This window comes from Pseudophryne corroboree, chromosome 1 (assembly GCF_028390025.1).
Source record: "Pseudophryne corroboree isolate aPseCor3 chromosome 1, aPseCor3.hap2, whole genome shotgun sequence".
Lineage (NCBI taxonomy): Eukaryota > Metazoa > Chordata > Amphibia > Anura > Myobatrachidae > Pseudophryne > Pseudophryne corroboree.
In genome coordinates, this window is record NC_086444.1 from 727,784,557 (window position 1) to 727,807,359 (window position 22,803).

General features: G+C 40.9%; 1 protein-coding gene across 1 annotated transcript in view; it reads left to right on the top strand.

Moving 5' to 3' along the window:
* The window catches only part of LOC135046821 (phospholipid-transporting ATPase IK-like), a 1,701,102-nt gene that overhangs the window by 1,633,932 nt on the left and 44,367 nt on the right, over positions 1-22,803 (top strand). The window contains exon 27 of the mRNA XM_063955407.1: positions 17,780-17,910. Within this exon, the coding sequence (XP_063811477.1) occupies positions 17,780-17,910 (131 nt within the window). The remainder of the gene's footprint in view (positions 1-17,779; positions 17,911-22,803) is intronic.

A 22,803-nucleotide genomic window follows, 5' to 3' on the forward strand; every position in this document is an offset into this window, starting at 1 on the left:
AACCTTATTAACTTAAATGCTGTTTGAGCGTCACCGACGCTCTGAAAATACTTAACACTATAAGAAATACACAGATACCGTGCTTAGGGTCCAACGCCTAATATATATATATTATGAATGTTATACTTGCAAAAGAATTAATACAATACAAGTCATACACTACAATATAACATAGACTACCTAACCAGATAACTACACATGAAATACAATACAATACTATTACGTTTAAGAGAATACGAGAGAAAGAGGAGAAGAGAGAGAGAGAGAGATATGGCCCATAACAACAAGAAAGACAATATGATTGCGGAGAAAACTTACGCACAAAGGAAACGATCGCATGCGCCTCTGGACATCCAGCTCCCGATTTTCAACAATGATAACCGTTGAAGAGTGAGAGCTGGATGTGATCGGCTTGTCTATTTATGCCCCACACACAATACAATTCAATGGTCCCTACAATCTCATTGTTCATTGGACACAGGAATTCCTCCTCGCATTATAACAAAAGGTCATAGGTTGATTCATACAGGTGGGCTGTGACGATTTCCAACTGCTCAGGTGGGTGGGAAACTAGGTTTCCCGCCGCATGGATAAGTAAGTGCAAATAATAGTAAATGGACATAAACTTCTTATGTCCATAACTATTCGCACGAGCGATTAATCCGCTTCAAACCAACACCGGAATATTGCTAATTAAATACTCTTCCGATGGATACTAAACACCACTGTATTACTCCTGTCTGACCCTTCGTATCAAACAAAGGGGGATTTCTCTGTTCATGAACATTCTACATTAACCAAACTTTCAGATTCTATCAATGGGACCATGATCTACAAAATACATTATATATTGGAAATATGTAACGATTGAGTCGCACGCTACGAACACATGAACTCTACCGTAAATGCACATACCGCGCGCCCGCGGGTGCCCGCAACAGCGAGTATGCGCACGCACGGGAGAGCGCGTGCATGCGCAGCGCAGACCTGTATGAGGTGCAAATATGGCAGTGTGCATCGTGATATTTTTCTGACTTTGACAAGTGTATTCCAATAAATAGGCAATTGTAAAGGAGGGCACTCACCAGTTTTTTGTAAAATAATAGCTGTAGTTTTAATGTTGAATCATTAAGTCGACGTTTCGATCACATCCCAGTGATCTTTGTCAAGACATCATATCATATTCCAGGCAACAGGACACCACAAGTAGCATGTCCAGCCAGTTCACATACAGAGCTATTTAAACCCCTGCTAATTGAGCACACATAAGACACACCCACCTGCACTCAGGAAGTGCTGCAAACTCAATATGTATAGTGTACCATGTAGAAAGATAAAAATAATGGCCAGCCGGATGTCAACAACCAAAGGGGAACCCATAGGGACCAAAACCGCTAATGTCACAGACCTATAGAGCCCAAAAAAACACTAAATACACAACCAGGAAGTGCTTGTGCGTTCCAATCGATCGTGGAACGCACGCGCCGGGCGGAAGTAACTCGCAAAGGTGGAAATGACGTCGCGTTGCTATGGAAACCGGAACAGATGTAAAATATGCTCATCACATCGTCTGTGAACGGCGGTCCCGCCCCGAATAGAGACATCACAGCAGTAACCATGGAAATAGCCCTCTGGCACCATATTATAGCGTAAATGTAAACAATCGGAGATTCCACATTGCGCTGGTTTGGATTCGCTTCGGATGGCGCTGGGTTGTGGTACACATGTCGGTCCCCCTGCTGAGTTCCTGTTGGCCTTGGCCGAGCTGGTTCTTAGCAAGAACCATTTTTGCTATGGCGGCAAGTTTTTCATACAGAATACGGGAACCGCCATGGGTTCCAACCTGGCGCCGTCATATGTGAACTTATTTATGCATGAATACGAAAGCACATACATCATTCCCAAATTTGGAGATAAATTAGCCTATTTTGGGCATTATATTGATGATATATTTATTTTGTGGCGGGGAACCGTTGGTGAGTTCAGTGACATGGTCCACTACCTTAACTCCATAGATGGCCCCATTCGTTTTACACACCAAATAGATCATGATTCAATTAATTTTTTGGATGTAACCATTTTCAGAGAACAAAATCGTCTTGGATCCACCCTGTTTCGCAAACAGACTGACTGCAACACACTATTATTTGCGACTAGCCACCACCCTGAGAATCTAAAAGAAAGCATGCCAATTTCTCAATTTTTACGTGTGCTGCGTAATAATTCTTCTCACAAGATTGCTGAACAGCAACTAGCAGAAATGTCTGTAAGATTATTGGATAGAGGGTACTCACCAGTAGTTGTTTCCCGATGCCTTGAGAAAGCGAAAACCAAATTCAATGCCTGCACTGAGAAGTCGTCACCAACCTTTGGTATAAGTCAACCGATTTTCACCTCTACCTTTGACACCAATGCAAGAACTGCTGAAAAGGCCTTTAAAAAATATTGGCCGATAGTTGCTACGGATGCTAAATTGGAAGGTTTAAGCCAAAGACCTCCTATGCACTCATATCGTAGAGGGCCAAATCTACGGCAGTTGTTGATGCGACCATCTTTACAACCTCAAAAAACGAATACGACTTGGCTTACGATGAGAAAAACTGGTTGCTTCCGCTGCCCCGATTGCACCACTTGCAGGTCAATGACCAGTGGTTCTTCATTCTCACATCCACACAGTGGAAAAAGGATTGCTATCAAACACATGCTTTCCTGCATGTCTGATCATGTGATTTACATCATTATATGTCCATGCGGACTTTACTATGTTGGGTTGACGACCCGTTGTTTCCGTGAACGAATGGCTAACCATCGCTATTCTATTCGTCAGGCACTTGAAACCAACAAAACCGATAAGCCAGTAGCAAAACACTGGCTTCGACTCAAGCATTCTTTATCCAGTCTCAAATGCATGCTGATTGACCACATCCCTCCTTCTATCCGTGGTGGAGATAGAGAACTGAAACTCAGACAACGCGAATCTAGGTGGATCTTCGAATTGGGGACTATTACTCCACTTGGGCTCAATGAAGCTAACCCATATGGAATTTTTCTATAACTGCCATGATCTATACCAACAGCAAAGCATTTTTCCCTTTTTTTCCATTTTTGCATTTTTTTTTCTCTTTTTGCTTTTTCCTTTTATCGTTTAGTGTTGTTCTACCTATGTCTGCCGGGTGGTGTCATGCCCCTGGGGCTCGACTGGTGTGGGTGGCGCCTCTGGAATTATTCTGGTGATGTCGCCACGTCTGGTGTGCCTACAGGGTGCTTTGCGACCATCTGTGTTATTTTAATATTAAAGTATATATTTTAATATTGTATGTAGTCTAGTATAAGTATTATGTTATATGTGGTTTCCTTGCTTTTTGGGCCATTGGACACCTCCCTGATACTCTGTTTACTGCTGCTCTCCGATTGTTTACATTTACGCTATAATATGGTGCCAGAGGGCTATTTCCATGGTTACTGCTGTGATGTCTCTATTCGGGGCGGGACCGCCGTTCACAGACGATGTGATGAGCATATTTTACATCTGTTCCGGTTTCCATAGCAACGCGACGTCATTTACGCCTTCGCGAGTTACTTCCGCCCGGCGCGTGCGTTCCGCGAACGATTGGAAAGCACAAGCACTTCCTGGTTGTGTATTTAGTGTTTTTTTGGGCTCTATAGGTCTGTGACATTAGCGGTTTTGGTCCCTATGGGTTCCCCTTTGGTTGTTGACATCCGGCTGGCCATTATTTTTATCTTTCTACATGGTACACTATACATATTGAGTTTGCAGCACTTCCTGAGTTCAGGTGGGTGTGTCTTATGTGTGCTCAATTAGCAGGGGTTTAAATAGCTCTGTATGTGAACTGGCTGTACATGCTACTTGTGGTGTCCTGTTGCCTGGAATATGATATGATGTCTTGACAAAGATCACTGGGATGTGATCGAAACGTCGACTTAATGATTCAACATTAAAACTACAGCTATTATTTTACAAAAAACTGGTGAGTGCCCTCCTTTACAATTGCCTATATATATATATATATATATATATATATATATTAGACCTAATTCCGCGCTATTCCCAAGCTCCACCCTGAGACGTACTCTCTGTTAGCTGGAGTATTAAATAAAAATAAAGGAACAGAATGTGTCTTAAGGGAGCTAGGCAGATAAGCACTTTAAATCAGGAACTCTTCCAAATTTTGACCACAGTTTAAAAAGTTCAATTTATTCTCATATTACCGTTGAACAGAACATTGCAGTAAATAAAATTGCATTTATATACAGCGGAACATACAATTAAGATGTAGACTTTAGTTTTGTAAAACACATGAATCCTGGTTAATTCATCCAATGGTGTTTCTTAAAAGATGCCTGATGTTCTCATACTAGAGCCAAACCTAACGCGTTTCATCCCGAAGGACTTCATCAGGGGTTCATATCTAGACAGTTGATATACAGATAGTATAAAAATGTATATTTATCATGCCTTAGTGGTCAAATACCAAATTGGTGATTAAATACATACCAATGGATATTGGAAGAACTTTATAGGGCAAATAACCGATTTATCGGTAGTGTTGTTCCCACATGTAAAATCTGAAAGAACCATATCATAGATAAACCATCATATCGCAAAATAATTTATTATAATCTTAAATACTACAGGAGGGGATGCTAGTCCGAAATGGTTCCATAAATTTAAATATATTAGTATAAAAGTAAGGGGGATGGATTTTTTTCAGAAACTAATGAAATAATAGAAACCATTTTCTTATAATAATGGTGATTAATAAATCACTGCTAACAGTGTCTATAGATTTTACTTTTTTTAGCACAGTGCAAAAACAAGATGGTAGTGTGAACATCACTGAGAAAGACAGCAACATACAGTTTTTTGTACATACAGTACCAGTATGCTACAATAATAAAACAACAATGCTGGATATACCAGTATTCACAGTTGATCAGGCCTAAAACAAAAATAACACATGTACGATTTTTTCTAATTTCATTATACTCTTCCCAACATTGTTGACACACATTTATAAAGTGGAAAAAGTTATACATACCAATATGTTCATGCAATACTGGGATTTAAGCGCTGTATTCACAAATGGCTAAATCCACAATTATGTTGATCAAGCCTATGAAACAATTAGTGACATCTTAAAATATTTTTCCTAATATATTGATTGATCAAAAGTGTGTCACAGTATTGATTAAATTTCATTTTTCAGAGAACTTTTATTACCCATAAATAATATCATTAAAACCTGATGGAATTAGAAGGATTATTCCTTGGCTTACAGTTAACACAGATAGAGCTTCTGTGATTTGTCTCTGAATAATATTTGTTACAATAACATGTTTTTTCAATATGGACAAGCATATGTGTATCAGCCCATACTTAGAGGATAAATGGTTACATTATCTAACAAGTAGCAAAGTGTCAACCTTGAGATGAATAGTTCTAAACACACCAATCAAAATAGCAACAGTGTAACTTACTTAACAGATTCCCAGGCTTTCCTGAACAGCAGTGAACAATGTGCTGTAATGATGGGTTTATAAACCCTGAGCCGTGCTACCTCACTTCCTGTGTGTGCCCCAGTAATTAACTGCCAAAAACCCATTTATATTATAAATACATCATTATTAACATGACCTATTGTTAGTACAATTAATAGTGCAGATAGTGCAATAAATCATAATGTTTATCGGGGCTTCCCGGGGATGTGGACGCATTAATACCTAAATGCGTTCCACTGTGGCTCTGGCGTGCGTTCCACCACTCACTTCTGGTCTTTTGAGCGGAAGTGAAGTGGCGGTGATAGCGGCTCAGTGCGGCCGTCTGTAAATCAATTTATGACGCGTATGAATGCCCGTATTGTTAACAATACGGACATTCATACACGACATAAGTTGATTTACAGCATACTTGCCTACCTGACTCTCTCCATGAGGGAGAAAATGCTCTGTTCCTGGACTTTCCTGGTAATGTATGATTGCCATCACCTGTGGTGAAACACCTTTCTTATCAATTAACTAGCTCGCCACAGGTGATGGCAATCATACATTACCAAGAAAATCCAGGAACAGAGCATTTTCTCCCTCATGGAGAGGGTCAGGTAGGCAAGTATGATTTACAGACGGCCGCGCTGAGCCACTATCACCGCCACTTCACGGCACGGCTCAGGGTTTATAAACCCATCCTTCCTTAGTTTGGGCTGATACACATATGCTTGTCCATATTGAAAAAAAACATGGTATTGTAACAAATATTATTCAGAGACAAATCACAGAAGCTCTATCTGTGTTAAATGTAAGCCAGGGAATAATCCTTCTAATTCCATCAGGTTTTAATGATATTATTTCTGGGTAATAAAAGTTCTCTGAAAAACGAAATTTAATCAATACTGTGACACTCTTTTGATCAATCAATATATTAAGAAAAATATTTTAAGATGTCACTAATTGTTTCATAGGCTTGATCAACATAATTATGAATTTAGCCATTTGTGAATACAGCGCTTAAATCCCTGTATTGCATGAACATATTGGTATGTATAATTTTTTCCACTTTATAAATGTGTCAACAATGTTGGGAAGAGTATAATGCAATTAGAAAAAATCGTACATGTGTTATTTTTGTTTTAGGCCTGACCAACTGTGAATACTGGTATATCCAGCATTGTTGTTTTATTATTGTAGCATACTGGTATCTAAAAAAACTGTATGTTGCTGTCTTTCTCAGTGATGTTCACACTACCATCTTATTTTTGCACTGTGCTAAAAAAAATCTAAAGACACTGTTAGTAGTCATTTATTAATCACCATTATTATAAGAAAATGGTTTCTATTATTTCATTAGTTTCTGAAAAAAATCCATCCCCCTTACTCTTATACTAATATATTTAAATGTATGGAACCATTTCGGACTAGCAACCCCTCCTGTAGTATTTAAGATTATAATAAATTCTTTTGCGATATGATGGTTTATCTATGATATGGTTCTTCCAGATTTTACATGTGGGAACAACACTACCGATAAATCTGTTATTTGCCCTATAAAGTTCTTCCAATATCCATTGATATGTATTTGATCACCAATTTGGTATTTGATCACTAAGGCATGATGAATATAAATGTTTATACTATCTGCATATCTACTGTCTAGATATGAACCCCTGATGAAGTCCTTCGGGACGAAACGCGTTGGTTTTGGCTCTAGTATGAGAACATCAGGCATCTTTTAAGAAACACCATTGGATGAATTAATCAGGATTCATGTGTTTTACAAAACTAAAGTCTACATTGTAATTGTATGTTCCGCTGTATATAAATGCAATTTTATTTACTGCAATGTTCTGTTCAACGGTAGTATGTGAATAAATCGAACTTTTTATACTGTGGTCAAAATTTGGAAGAGAGTTCCAAACTTAAAGTGAATATCTGCCTAGCTCCCTTAAGACACACACACATATATATATATATATATATATATATATATTGTTTAGGTTTAATTTTATATTATAACCTAAACATGTTGTGATTAGGTGATCTCTGATATCCGATTGTTGAATATATTTAGGGAAATGCTATAGTTGTATATTGTTTACATATGGAACTGCACCGCCCCCTGGCTTGGTGCTTGAGCCATTGGATGATTGTGAAGGGTAGGTGTTGCTTAGAGCATCATTGGTGACACTTACTGAGGCGAAGACTGCATAACTGAGTTGCCGTCGATGTCAGAAGCGGGATCACGTCACTTCCAGGTGGTGCAACTCGCTGTGCCGTCCTCTGATGCACTGGTCTTAGATAGTTCTGCTTACCAGAAGTGGCTGCAGGTAAAATGGTGCACACCTGACCCGGAATTGTGTTACCATGGCGCCAGGGGGAGCGCGGTGAATCCCTTTCGAACAATGGATAAGATGATCACCTGGATGTTAATTTAAGCAGAGTTCACAGGTGTTTGTAATTGATTGTTCTTATTGTCTGTGTACTGTATATAAGTGTTGTGTTTGGTGATGGTCTGATGTGCTGCTGGCTTTTTCCTGATGAAGGTGCTGCTGCACCGAAACAGCTGTAGGAGCTGTCACTTGCCACAATGCATTGAATTGCTAAGTATCTTTCTACTGTATTGCTGTTTACATCAATGCTTGCATGATGCATTTTATTAAAAAACAAGTAAGTTTAATCTTTTGCTGCTACTACAGGTGTGCTGGTTTATGTGGACAGTCCTCATATTTTTTATGCATGATATATTACCATGCACCCTCTTATTTCTACTTTGGAAGTGTGTGCATTCCAGTTTGCATTATATATATATATATATATATATATATATATATTAGAATTTGATTATTTTTGCTCAGTATTCACTACTGAAAGAGAGGGTAAGGGGCCACTGTTAAGTTGCAGGGATATTCAGGAGAGTGAAACAGGTACATTTACAAAGGAGAAGGTCCTAACAGAACTCTCAAAGCTGAACGTGAACAAATCTATGGGGCCAGATAGGGTACTTTCAAGGATACTAAAAGAACTTAATGAGGTGCTGGTAGCACCATTGATACAATTATTCAACCAGTCATTAGCTACAGGAGTAATTCCAGAGGACTGGAAAAGAGCGAACGTAGTCCCACTGCACAAAAGTGGAAGCAAGGAAGAGGCAAACACCTACAGACCAGTGAGTCTTACATCAGTAGTAGGGAAATTAATGGAAACACTCTTAAAATAAATAGTTGTAGATTATCTCAAATCCAGCAATTTACATGATCCCAAACAGCATGGATTCACTGGGGGGAGATCATGTCAAACAAATCTTATTGACTTTTTAACTGTGTGACTAAAGTGATGGATAAAGGTGGAGCCGTGGATATAGCTTAGCTAGACTTTAGTAAGACTTTTGACCCTATTCCACATTGCAGACTGCTTAATAAACTTGGAAGTTTGGGATTGGATACTGGAATTATTGAATGGATAAGATCTTGGTTGCAGGATAGAAAACAGAGAGTTGTGGTAAATGGAGTGCATTCACAGGGGGGAAATGTTACCAGTGGAGTATCCCAGGGATATGTGCTTGGACCAGTGCTTTTTAATATCTTTATTGGTCACATTGCAAATGGCATTAAAGGTAAAGTATGCCTTTTTGCAGATGACACAAAGGTATGCAACAGGGTAGACACACCAGGTGGGGTAAAACAAATGATTGAGGATCTAGGTAGACCATAGGAGTGGTCAAGAGCATGGCAATTACAGTTTAATGTCAGAAAAAATTGCAAAATCATGCACTTGGGTCTCAAAAATCCAAAGGCTAAATATAGTATTAATGGCACTATACTAGAAACTACTGAGGAGGAAAGGGATCTAAGAGTCACTATTTCAGGTGACTTAAAGGCAGGTAATTAATGCAACAAAGCAATGAGGAAGGCTAGTCAGATGCTTGGCTGCATTGGGAATGGAATCAGCAGCAGAAAGAAAGAAGTAATAATGCCACTGTATAGGTCATTGGTACGGCCTCATCTAGAATACTGTGTTCATTTCTGGAGGCCTTATCTTCAAAAGGATATTAATACATTAGAGATTATACAGAGAAGGGCAACTAAAATGGTGCATGGCCTACATCACAAAACATACCCAGAAAGACTAAAAAAATCTCAGTATGTATTGCTTGGAGCAGAGAAGGGAAAGGGGGGACATGATAGAAACTTTCAAATATATCAAGGGTTTTAACAAAGTCCAGGAGGGAAACATTCAAATGAAGAGAAGCAATAGGACACGAGGACATGCACTGAGACTGGAAGGGTGAAGGTTCATGGGAAATTTGTGGAAAAATTACTTCACAGAAAGGGTAGTGGACAAGTGGAATAGCCTCCCATCAGAGGCTAATACATTAGAGCAATTTAAACATGCATGGGATAGACATAAGGATATCTTACAAAAAAATAAGGATCAAATAAGGATTGAGATAAAAATATGGTATAAAAAAGAAAAGGGCAGACTAGATGGGCCAAGTGGTTCTTATCTGCCAGTAGAATTTCATCTTAGTAACATGTTTATAACAGTCATTAGAATAACCAATCAAGTTGACCTTCTAAAAGTTCCCTCCCCTTTTATTTGTCTAATAAGTGTCCCCATAGTAAACTAGCTATTCTTTACTGCTGTAGGTCAGGTATGTGCTGAACACCACAAAGGAACTCACTGTGCATGTCCAGCTCTGAAACAGAGCATGTGCATTTCATAAAATTTTTTTGAAATGCTATAAAAAATGTGATAAAACGACCGAAAAGTAGAGCAATAATTATTGCATTTTTGTGCTTTAATTGCAATCACATTTTAGATTTAAAAAAATGATACATACTTCCAAAAAAAATAGAAAAAGTCTCGAAAAACACACAATAAGTGATTACATTTTTTTTTAAACTTACCACATATTTGATTCATAGGCCCCCATAAGGGCAAACCAGTACATACAGGTTTGAATGTGGGATGTCACATAAAGCTGTCCAATCATTTCAAGGACAACCTATGCCAGTGGTTCTCAACCTCGGTCTTCAAGTACCCCCAACAGTTCATGTTTTCCAGGTCTCCTCACTGCAAGTGAAATAATTAGCTCCACCTGTGGGTCTTTTAAAATGTGTCAGTGAGTAATAAATACACCTGTTCAACTGGTAGGTGACCTGGAAAACATGAACTGTTGGGGGTACTTGAGGACCGAAGTTGAGAACCACTGACCTATGGGAACTTGAGAAAGGATTGTGTACAAATAAGTTCACAGTTTAAATAGTGGTCTGTTACCTATTGGACTTCATATTACTACGCTTTCTGTGCACAAAGACCAGCAGAATGAAGAAGAGGACTTTCTATAGCAAATCTCCAAATAGACGTGTTTCCAAGAAGCTTGCTAATATGGTACCGAAGACCACTAAACGAAAAAAAGTGGGGAAAGAAAATTTACCAAATGGAAGACAAAAAGCTGCAAAGGCAAAGTGTGTAGTCCTTTCTCGAAACTGCATTAATGTGGAGCAAGCAGTGAACTTCCAGAAGGACCCAGCTACACCAAATTTAATGCCATTAATGGATGACATTGGTATAATGGAGCAAGACAAAGTTTTACCAGAGAACAGTACAGTCACACCAGTGTTACCATGTAGCCAGGGCCAGATTAACAATGAGGTGGATGGAGCTACAACTCCAGGCCTCCACATAAAAATAGGCCCATTGTCATGGCAGCACGATGATCACTAGCCAACAGCTGTCCACATGGTCGCCCATAAATCATGATATTAAGATTGCATTTCTATTTTTCTCCTAAAATTATGCCATTTTTTATATTTTTACATATTTAGGGAGATATTGGAGCTAATAGTGTATGGGTGTACATGCCCACATATCTCTCACCACACCCACACAGCACTGATCACATCTCCCCCGTTTCTCACAATAGGCCCTTGAATTTTTTCAGCTCCATGCCCAAGTGGCCCTTAATTCGGCCCTGCATGTAGCAGATCCCCGCTTGGACTCCATAGGAAACTTGAGTACATGGGAGTCAGTGACGGTATCTGTACCATCACCTGTGCTGAGTTGATGAGTCAGCTGTTGGGTGAGGTAAAAGAATTGAGAAAACTGTCCATGAGTCAGTTCGGTAGGCTGCTGTTGAGTGGAAGAATGCTATTATAAAGCAAAGTACTACGATGAAAGAGAGAGAATCTCAAAATCCCATACAATTCTTAAATGATTTTGACAATGTCTACATGGAAGATGACCTACTTTTCACTAAAGGCGCCACTGCACCGATAACACCAGTACAGCAACCAACAGTAAGAAGGACTGGGGATAGTGATACAGGAGTGCCACACATGTTCAGCACACTTGAGCAACTTACACAAAGATATTTTTCAGTTATAGCAGGAAGACCTGTGGAAAACATACCACCTAAAACGGATTTATTGCTGTTCACCCTGTGCAAGGGACATGTTCATTGATATGCCCAAGCCATTTGCCAGGAGCATGTTCCACACCATCTGTACCTGGCTTGGGTTAATAATGTGAACTTTGATGGTAACAAGGTTAAAAGGGGCGCTACCGGTAAATCTGAAGGAGGATATCCTGAAGCGATGCGGGGAGAAATTCCAACTAATAAACAGTGATATTACAAAGATGAAAAGTACTTTGAATTCATTACTAAGGATGTGCAGAGTACAGCCCTGGGATGATGTTGTCCAATGGGGAACTCTGCTAATTTCACACCACAGCAAAGTATTGAACCACAGCCTCTGCCTATCCTAATACATTGCTAGATGCTGCATTTCCTGCAGCAGTCATTGCTAGATGCTGTATTTCCTGCAGCAGTCATTGCTAGATGCTGTATTTCCTGCAGCAGTCATTGCTAGATGCTGTATTTCCTGCAGCAGTCATTGCTAGATGCTATATTTCATGCAGCAGTCATTGTTAGATGCTGTATTTCCTGCAGCAGTCATTGTTAGATGCTGTATTTCCTGCAGCAGTCATTGTTAGATGCTGTATTTTCTGCAGCAGTCATTGCTAGATGCTGTATTTCCTGCAGCAGTCATTGCTAGATGCTGTATTTCCTGCAGCAGTCATTGCTAGATGCTGTATTTCCTGCAGCAGTCATTGTTAGATGCTGTATTTCCTGCAGCAGTCATTGCTAGATGCTGTATTTCCTGCAGCAGTCATTGCTAGATGCTGTATTTCCTGCAGCAGTCATTGCTAGATGCTGTATTTCCTGCAGCAGTCATTGTTAGATGCTGTATTTCCTGCAGCAGTCATTGTTAGATGCTGTATTTCCTGCAGCAGTCATTGCTAGATGTTGTATTTCCTGCAGCAGTCATTGCTAGATGCTGTATTTCCTGCAGCAGTCATTGCTAGATGCTGTATTTCCTGCAGCAGTCATTGCTAGATGCTGTATTTCCTGCAGCAGTCATTGCTAGATGCTGTATTTCCTGCAGCAGTCATTGCTAGATGCTGTATTTCCTGCAGCAGTCATTGCTAGATGCTGTATTTCCTGCAGCAGTCATTGCTAGATGCTATATTTCCTGCAGCAGTCATTGTTAGATGCTGTATTTCCTGTAGCAGTCATTGCTAGATGCTGTATTTCCTGCAGCAGTCATTGTTAGATGCTGTATTTCCTGCAGCAGTCATTGCTAGATGCTATATTTCCTGCAGCAGTCATTGTTAGATGCTGTATTTCCTGCAGCAGTCATTGCTAGATGCTGTATTTCCTGCAGCAGTCATTGTTAGATGCTGTATTTCCTGCAGCAGTCATTGCTAGATGCTGTATTTCCTGCAGCAGTCATTGCTAGATGCTGTATTTCCTGCAGCAGTCATTGCTAGATGCTGTATTTCCTGCAGCAGTCATTGTTAGATGCTGTATTTCCTGCAGCAGTCATTGTTAGATGCTGTATTTCCTGCAGCAGTCATTGCTAGATGTTGTATTTCCTGCAGCAGTCATTGCTAGATGCTGTATTTCCTGCAGCAGTCATTGCTAGATGCTGTATTTCCTGCAGCAGTCATTGCTAGATGCTGTATTTCCTGCAGCAGTCATTGCTAGATGCTATATTTCCTGCAGCAGTCATTGTTAGATGCTGTATTTCCTGTAGCAGTCATTGCTAGATGCTGTATTTCCTGCAGCAGTCATTGCTAGATGCTATATTTCCTGCAGCAGTCATTGTTAGATGCTGTATTTCCTGCAGCAGTCATTGCTAGATGCTGTATTTCCTGCAGCAGTCATTGTTAGATGCTGTATTTCCTGCAGCAGTCATTGCTAGATGCTGTATTTCCTGCAGCAGTCATTGCTAGATGCTGTATTTCCTGCAGCAGTCATTGCTAGATGCTGTATTTCCTGCAGCAGTCATTGTTAGATGCTGTATTTCCTGCAGCAGTCATTGTTAGATGCTGTATTTCCTGCAGCAGTCATTGCTAGATGTTGTATTTCCTGCAGCAGTCATTGCTAGATGCTGTATTTCCTGCAGCAGTCATTGCTAGATGCTGTATTTCCTGCAGCAGTCATTGCTAGATGCTGTATTTCCTGCAGCAGTCATTGCTAGATGCTGTATTTCCTTCAGCAGTCATTGCTAGATGCTGTATTTCCTGCAGCAGTCATTGCTAGATGTTGTATTTCCTGCAGCAGTCATTGCTAGATGCTGTATTTCCTGCAGCAGTCATTGCTAGATGTTGTATTTCCTGCAGCAGTCATTGCTAGATGCTGTATTTCCTGCAGCAGTCATTGCTAGATGCTGTATTTCCTGCAGCAGTCATTGCTAGATGCTATATTTCCTGCAGCAGTCATTGTTAGATGCTGTATTTCCTGTAGCAGTCATTGCTAGATGCTGTATTTCCTGCAGCAGTCATTGCTAGATGCTGTATTTCCTGCAGCAGTCATTGCTAGATGCTGTATTTCCTGCAGCAGTCATTGCTAGATGCTGTATTTCCTTCAGCAGTCATTGCTAGATGCTGTATTTCCTGCAGCAGTCATTGCTAAATGTTGTATTTCCTGCAGCAGTCATTGCTAGATGCTGTATTTCCTGCAGCAGTCATTGCTAGATGTTGTATTTCCTGCAGCAGTCATTGCTAGATGCTGTATTTCCTGCAGCAGTCATTGCTAGATGCTGTATTTCCTGCAGCAGTCATTGCTAGATGCTATATTTCCTGCAGCAGTCATTGTTAGATGCTGTATTTCCTGTAGCAGTCATTGTTAGATGCTGTATTTCCTGCAGCAGTCATTGTTAGATGCTGTATTTTCTGCAGCAGTCATTGCTAGATGCTGTATTTCCTGCAGCAGTCATTGCTAGATGCTGTATTTCCTGCAGCAGTCATTGCTAGATGCTGTATTTCCTGCAGCAGTCATTGTTAGATGCTGTATTTCCTGCAGCAGTCATTGCTAGATGCTGTATTTCCTGCAGCAGTCATTGCTAGATGCTGTATTTCCTGCAGCAGTCATTGCTAGATGCTGTATTTCCTGCAGCAGTCATTGTTAGATGCTGTATTTCCTGCAGCAGTCATTGTTAGATGCTGTATTTCCTGCAGCAGTCATTGCTAGATGTTGTATTTCCTTTAGCAGTCATTGCTAGATGCTGTATTTCCTGCAGCAGTCATTGCTAGATGCTGTATTTCCTGCAGCAGTCATTGCTAGATGCTGTATTTCATGCAGCAGTCATTGCTAGATGCTGTATTTCATGCAGCAGTCATTGCTAGATGCTGTATTTCCTGCAGCAGTCATTGCTAGATGTTGTATTTCCTGCAGCAGTCATTGCTAGATGCTGTATTTCCTGCAGCAGTCATTGCTAGATGCTGTATTTCCTGCAGCAGTCATTGCTAGATGCTGTATTTCCTGCAGCAGTCATTGCTAGATGCTGTATTTCCTGCAGCAGTCATTGTTAGATGCTGTATTTCCTGCAGCAGTCATTGTTAGATGCTGTATTTCCTGCAGCAGTCATTGCTAGATGTTGTATTTCCTGCAGCAGTCATTGCTAGATGCTGTATTTCCTGCAGCAGTCATTGCTAGATGCTGTATTTCCTGCAGCAGTCATTGCTAGATGCTGTATTTCCTGCAGCAGTCATTGCTAGATGCTGTATTTCCAGCAGCAGTCATTGTTAGATGCTGTATTTCCTGCAGCAGTCATTGTTAGTATTTCCTGCAGCAGTCATTGCTAGATGCTGTATTTCCTGCAGCAGTCATTGTTAGATGCTGTATTTCCTGCAGCAGTCATTGCTAGATGCTGTATTTCCTGCAGCAGTCATTGATAGATGCTGTATTTCCTGCAGCAGTCATTGCTAGATGTTGTATTTCCTGCAGCAGTCATTGCTAGATGTTGTATTTCCTTCAGCAGTCATTGTTAGATGCTGTATTTCCTGCAGCAGTCATTGCTAGATGCTGTATTTCCTGCAGCAGTCATTGATAGATGCTGTATTTCCTGCAGCAGTCATTGATAGATGCTGTATTTCCTGCAGCAGTCATTGTTAGATGCTGTATTTCCTGCAGCAGTCATTGTTAGATGCTGTATTTCCTGCAGCAGTCATTGCTAGATGCTATGTGTGCTGAGTGATCTGTCAGGGGCAGTGAACACTGGCCCTGACAGGCGATCTGACTAGATTTATCATGCATGCAGGATCTTAATCACCGGGCGCTAGCGACATCTGAACATCTGTGTACTTGGGATAAGCAGTAACTATCAGCCACATAATCACTGTTGAAGTGTGGTTCCAGTTTAAGTTATATAGCATCATAATTATTTATTTACAGTTTCTTATATAGCACAGCATAATTCTTTCCTATTGGTCCATTGAAAAAACTATTAGTTATTTTGTGTGCACTGTGACTGTGTAAAGTGACTGCTATCACACAGAGCTGCCACTGCTGTGATCGGGGAGGGAGAGGGATGGAAATTGCTTGAGCTGTGTGCACTGTGAGTGATTGTTGTCATTCTGTTGGGGGAGGGGAGAGCACACAGAGCTGCATAATGCCTGGTGCTCAGACCTGCATTAAACGCTTCGCTCACTACAAAGATACTAAAGGTTATGATTTGTGACATGGATAGACAAGGATGGAAAAAGTAAAAAATTGTGAAAAAATTCCAAAAACCTTGTGTCGACCATATGTGTGTGTGTTGACCATTTCCATGTCGACCATTTGCTGCTGTGAGTAGTTGTTTCCGGATTTACAAGCCCTTCTATTGCACAGATCAACCTAGGAAGGAGAGAGCAGAAGTGACAGTGAGGGCTGGCTGGAAGGGGCAGGCAAGCCTGACAATAGAAATCTTGGGGTCCAGTTGTGCAGAGTTTTTGCCCCTCCTCCATACTCATCCTCATAGCCTCATAGGCTTGGAACCCCCCTGGCTGGGGGTTATAGGCATTATATTTAGTTGCAGACAAAAAACCAGTGAACCAGTGAGCTAGCTTATTACAGGATGGGGGAGGTCAGCAACTGCTGCTGATGTAATAGCCCTGGATGTGATGGGGGACAAAGAGAATAAAACCACAATGCAGCAAAAAACTCCCCCAAGCTCTATCCCCCAGAGGTCTTTACATCTACAACAACAGAGAAGCACTAGATAGCTCTATGGCAGCATCCTATCCCCCAGGCAGGATGGCTCCTCTTCTGCCTCCTGGATTTCACACCAGAGACATCAGAAGATCCTCAGTGGGAACAGCAGGAGGGCTGCCCCAGAGAGAAGGAGTCAATAACGAGATGATGGGAGGGGCCTCTCTCTCCTGCAGTAGGACCGCCTTCTCCTTTTATTAGTCCCATGACCCGTGTTGCGCTCAAGCCGTCGGTGTACTATAATGAGTTAGTCTGGCTCTTCATTAGTACTTGGCTGGCCTGATGCTAATGCTGTCTGCAACGGGCCCCTTAGCTGCACCGCCACTGGCTTCTAGTGGCAAAAGTTATATTTAGTAGTTTTGTGAGGCACCTTCCCCTTTGAAATATTGGAAGTTGTCCTCTTGTGAAAGCATTTGGGGCATGTTTATGAAGAAATTTGAAGTAAGGGGAGCGGTCTATTCTCACAATCCAGTCTGTGCGGGCCGGGGGAGATATGCAAGTCTGTTACATCTTACTTTCTGCAATGCTGATGGCTTTCTAAACCATGTTTTCATAATTTAATTGTAATGAATAAGTTAATAACATTTAACATCAATCAAGTGTTTCATTATTTTAGTTGGTGTAAGAACTGGGAATATGGCTATATTGGTTATATTACATAGAAATGTTCAAAGCAACTGAACCCATATGCTGATTATCATTACAAATGAATTTTTGTTTTTGTTCAAGGTGCCATGCTGAATTCCATAAATAATGGGTATTTGTGCCTTATATTATTGTTGGCTGTAACTTTAAGCATCATCCCCTCGCTTTTCTGTCGCCTGTGGTGTAAGTTATCAGTTCCTACACTGATGCAATCGGTAAGTCACCCCGAGACAGTATGAAAATAGTGTTAAAACAGTAATCTGAAAAATATTTATTTTTTGCATTTGCTTATTCTAAATGATATGTCTTTGATCATCTAAATTGACATGGGTGTACATTTAGAAATACCACCGTTTAATTGCTTTATAATGTTGCTTCCCCTCCTGTAAAAGTTTCTTTAAAAACCAGGCAGTACTTATGGTATGCGTTGCTATCAAAATACATTTTGGGGTTAAGAATAGTAACTGCAACTATTTCAGGGATTTAATTATCAAGCTGCAGTGATTTTCAAATTTATTTTAACAGATTTTATTCAGAGAATTTTAAAAGGCACTACACACTGGGGTACATTTACTATGGTGAGAGTTGCCCATAGCAACCAATCAGATTCTATCTATTTACTTCTAAAAGCTGCTAGATAAATGTTAAGTGGAATCTGATTGGTTGCTAGAGGCAACATCACCAGTTCTAAAAAAAAACTCCCACCTTAGTAAATTTCCCCCTACTGTGTAAAAATCACTTCTTTAAATTATTTTACAAAACTGCCAACTGATAGTAAGAGTTCACTTTCTACTTTGCTGGGACAGTTTTGGACATTGGCTTATTGGCTCAATTCCACAGTTGTCAAATTTGCAGATGTACTGTCTAGGTTTCCCCTGTTCCCGTCAATCTTTACTTCCATTCTGGTTAAGGTTGATGTAAATTTCTGTATGAATAAACTAATTAATTATTTATTATAGTAATTTCTCCTTCAAACTATCTCTATTAGCAGCAAATAGTATAATTATATCCACCTTGTGTATAATAGTATGTATGTTGTATTTTGAACTGTATTAAGAATTATTACTCTATAGTGTAGTATTAACACTATTTAAAGCTGTACATTATGATTCTTGTCATAAAAAGATTTATATACGGGGGCATGAAAAAGATTTGCCCCTTTCTGATTTCTTCTGTTTTTGTATATTTGTCACATTTATTTGTTTCAGCTCTTCAAACAAAATAGAATATAAGAAACAGACAACCCAAATAAATACAAAATGCAGTATTGAAATGATAATTTATTGAAGGAAGAAAGTTATCCATTTTATCCAACACCAACTGACCCTGTGTGAAATAGTTATTGCCGCCTTGGTTACCCATTTAAACTAATGAACCAAACTGAATTGATAATTGCATTCAATTAAAGTAGACACAATCAGGCTTGATTGCTGTAAGCCCGACTGAATCTAAACATCACTTAAAAAGAACATTTCTAGCTATGTGAAGTGGGCTAAAAGGTCTCAAAAAGCAGCGTAGCAGACCTAATTCAGATGTGAGTGGAGGAGGCATCACTGCTGCTTCCTTGGTAGTGTATGGTAGTGCAACCGGAGGTGTCTGGTAATAAGTAGACACAGGATGCAGCATCAGATCACCTGAAACATCAGCCGGCTGCGTGATCCATGGGGTTGAGCAAGCCGGCCGCCACTGCTCCTACGAAAAGGTCAAGAAATCTCCATCTTCTGAAGGAGATCCTGGCCTCGTCACTCCCCCAAAATGGAGGCAGCAGACTGTCAATCAGTGACAATCTGCAGCCATAGTTTATAAGACGTTGCTGGACCCATACTGCACATGTGCAGTATGGGTCCGAGGCATGCGAAAAGTACTGAACATTGGTACTTTGCACTATATGCCGCAGAGCCTGCGGGATCTGAATTAGTTCCAGTATACTACAATCAAAATGCATTGACAAAGAAAGTTATTGAAAGATATCAGTCTGGAAAAGGTCAAAAAGCAGTTTCTAAGGCTCGGGAATTCCAGTGAACCACATCATATTATAACACTGACATACAGTATTATCTCCAAATGTAGAAAACTTGGAACAGTGGTGATTCTATTACAGTAGTGGCCAGCCTACCAAAATTGCTCTGCAACCACATTAACAATTCTCTCAAAAAAGAACCCAGACAAACATCTAAGGATATACAGGCCTTGTGCGCTTTAATTAATGTCAGCATTCATGATTCCTGATTCCACTATAAGAAAGAGAAAACATCATACCAACTGCCAAACATGGTCGTGTTAGTGTGTTGGTGTTGGATGCCTTGCTGCTTCAGGACCTAGGCAACTTGATGGAATCATGAATTCTACTCTCTTCCAGAAAATTCTAAGGGATAATGGGGCTAATTCAGCTAGCCCCACAGAAGTGCAGAAATCGCTATTTGACGATTTCCACACTTCCGCACATGTGCACATGGCGGTGCATGCATGCGAGAGGTCTTAAACTGCAATCGTACGTGATTGCAGTTTAAGAACTGGCGGGTAGGTGAAGATGGGGTGTCGACGCCGTGTTTTGTTGGCATTGATGCACCATTTGCGGAGCACGGTCTGGACAATGCAGGTGTGCCTGGGGGCAGGCCACAGCGGCTACATGACATCACACGCAGTCGATGCGATCCAAAAGATGGATGACCTCCGACTGGCGTTGCAGCTAGGCTGCATAGGCAAGGCATCAACCCTAGTCATGCGAGCACATCGCTGTAAAGCGTTAGAGGGGAAACAGGACCAGGCATGCGAGGTGGACTTGCCCTGTGCTGCGAGTCCCCCAGCCTGTTCGAAAAAAGGGATGTTGTTGTGCAATTTGTCGCACAACTACAACCCATGCTGAATCGGGCACAATGGGCCTCATTCAGACCCATTCGCACGCTGCATTTTCTCGCAGCCATGCAAACGGGTCTGAACTGCACATGCATGTGACCCGCAATGTGCAGGTGCTTCGCTGCCTGGTGACGGGGGTCACCGGAGAGTGACGGCTTCTATGAGGAAAGCGATCGCAAGGGTGATCGCAAGAAGATTGACAGGCAGGAGGCATTCCTGGGCGGCAACTCATCGTTTTCTGGGAGTTTCGTGAAAAACGCAGGCGTGCCCAACCATTTCAGAGGAGGGTCCCTGACGCCACTGCCGGCCCGGATCGGCGCAGCATGCGAGTCCTGGGCTGTGCAGAAACTTTTGTTTCGCACCCCTGCAAAGCCCTTACCCCCTCCCCCTGTAGGCGCGATTACCTGGTCGCAGCAGTGCAAAAAATAGCCTGCATGACAGGTCTGAATTAGGCCCGTAGTCCGGTCATCAGTTTATGATCTGAAATGTATTCACTTTTGGGTTATGCAGCAAGATTATAATCTGAATCACAAGAACAGGTCCACCTCTGAATAGCTCAAAAGAAACAAAAACCATTTTGGAGTGCCCTGAGGAAAGCACTTCAATCCAATTGAGATGCTGTGGCAGAACCGCAAAAAGGCAAATGTTTTTGCTATCTGTATGATGTGTATTTTTGTGATCTGTTTCATAAATAGCACTTTAAAAAAAAAGGGCAGTTCATGCCTGGACACCTTCCAATGTAGCTGAATTAAAGCAATTCTGTAAAGGAGAGTGGGACAAAATTTGTCCACAGCGATGAGAAAGACTGGGAGACTTGTTGCTTATAAAGTTGGCACAACATCTGTTGTTAAGTTAAGGGGGGGCAAATCATTTTTCACATGGGTGATATAGAGATTGAATAACTTTTTTCTTCAATAGATAAAATGACCATTTAAAAACTACAATAAGTGTATCAAATATGCAAAAATAAAAGATATCAGAAAGGGGGATTTTTTTCATGCCATTGCATATGTTTCTGTACACATGAAAAGGTGAATGTCTTTTAGTTTAATCATTTTTATTGAAGCCGTTTTGCACATTATAAGCAAAGTATAACAGTACAGTAATAACATAGACATACATTATCAAAGTCAAGAATTAAGGATGAAACGGAGGTATTCACCATATCCAATATCCAGAAACCAAGACAAAGCTGGATTCGATATAGAACAGTGCCAAGTATCGACAAAGTGAAATAGTTAACTTTTTGGGGGAAGACAAACAAAGACAAGAAGGGGGAGGGAAGAATCAAATAGGAATGAGCAGATTTAATCCAATTGACATAATAAAATGATAACAAATGAGAGAGTTATCCAACAGATGAGGTATATTAATAAGAGAATATAGACTAATATATGTAATAGAAGTCTATAACCAATTTCTACAAGGAGTAACCAAAGTTATAATAATAGAAAAGGAAGACGATTATGCTATAACTATTATTACAAAGCTATGCAATGAGTGGATACATTGGGTACAATACAGTACTAGTAATAAATGCATATCTAAATATAGTGTATTGCTGTTGGGAATATAGAGACACGGTAATGAAAAGGGATAGAATCAAGATATTTAGGGGTCTATTCATGTAGAAAACGAAAACATAATTGCTACTTATCACTATACATCGCATCTCTTCGATGCGATGTATAGCTGTGATAAGTAGCAATTCATGTATACTCACCCTTCCGACGATGCGCTGCGGTGTCTGGGGCTCCTGCGGTGAGGTCTTCTCCAGAGATCCCTCCCGGCGATGCGCGGAGTCCAGCGGCGGGTCCCTTTGCGCATGCGCAGGGTGTTGACCTCCCGGCCGGCCGCAGTGGTTGCTGGGAGGTCGGGGGGCGGAGCCAGCGCGAGGTGCAGAGCAGCGATCAGGGAAGCATTGAGCTTCCCTGACGTCTCCGCACTACAGTTCAGGTTACGCCGTCCTCAGATGGCGAACCTGAACTCCATGGAGAAGCGGAAAGCAGAGCTTTCCGCACCTTCATGAATTGCACTCACCATACAAAGGTATGGTGATGCGATTCAGGCACAGAGCGGGGGTACCGCTGGAGAAGTCAGAGACTTCTCCACGGTAACCCGCTCTGTGAATTGCGGTAAGCAGAGAAAAGCCCTGTTTAACGCAAAACAGGGCTTTTCACTGCTGCATGAATAGACCCCTTAGTCAGGATGAAAAGGAAGAAACAGGATTAGGTAGTTGCGATAAGTCCAGG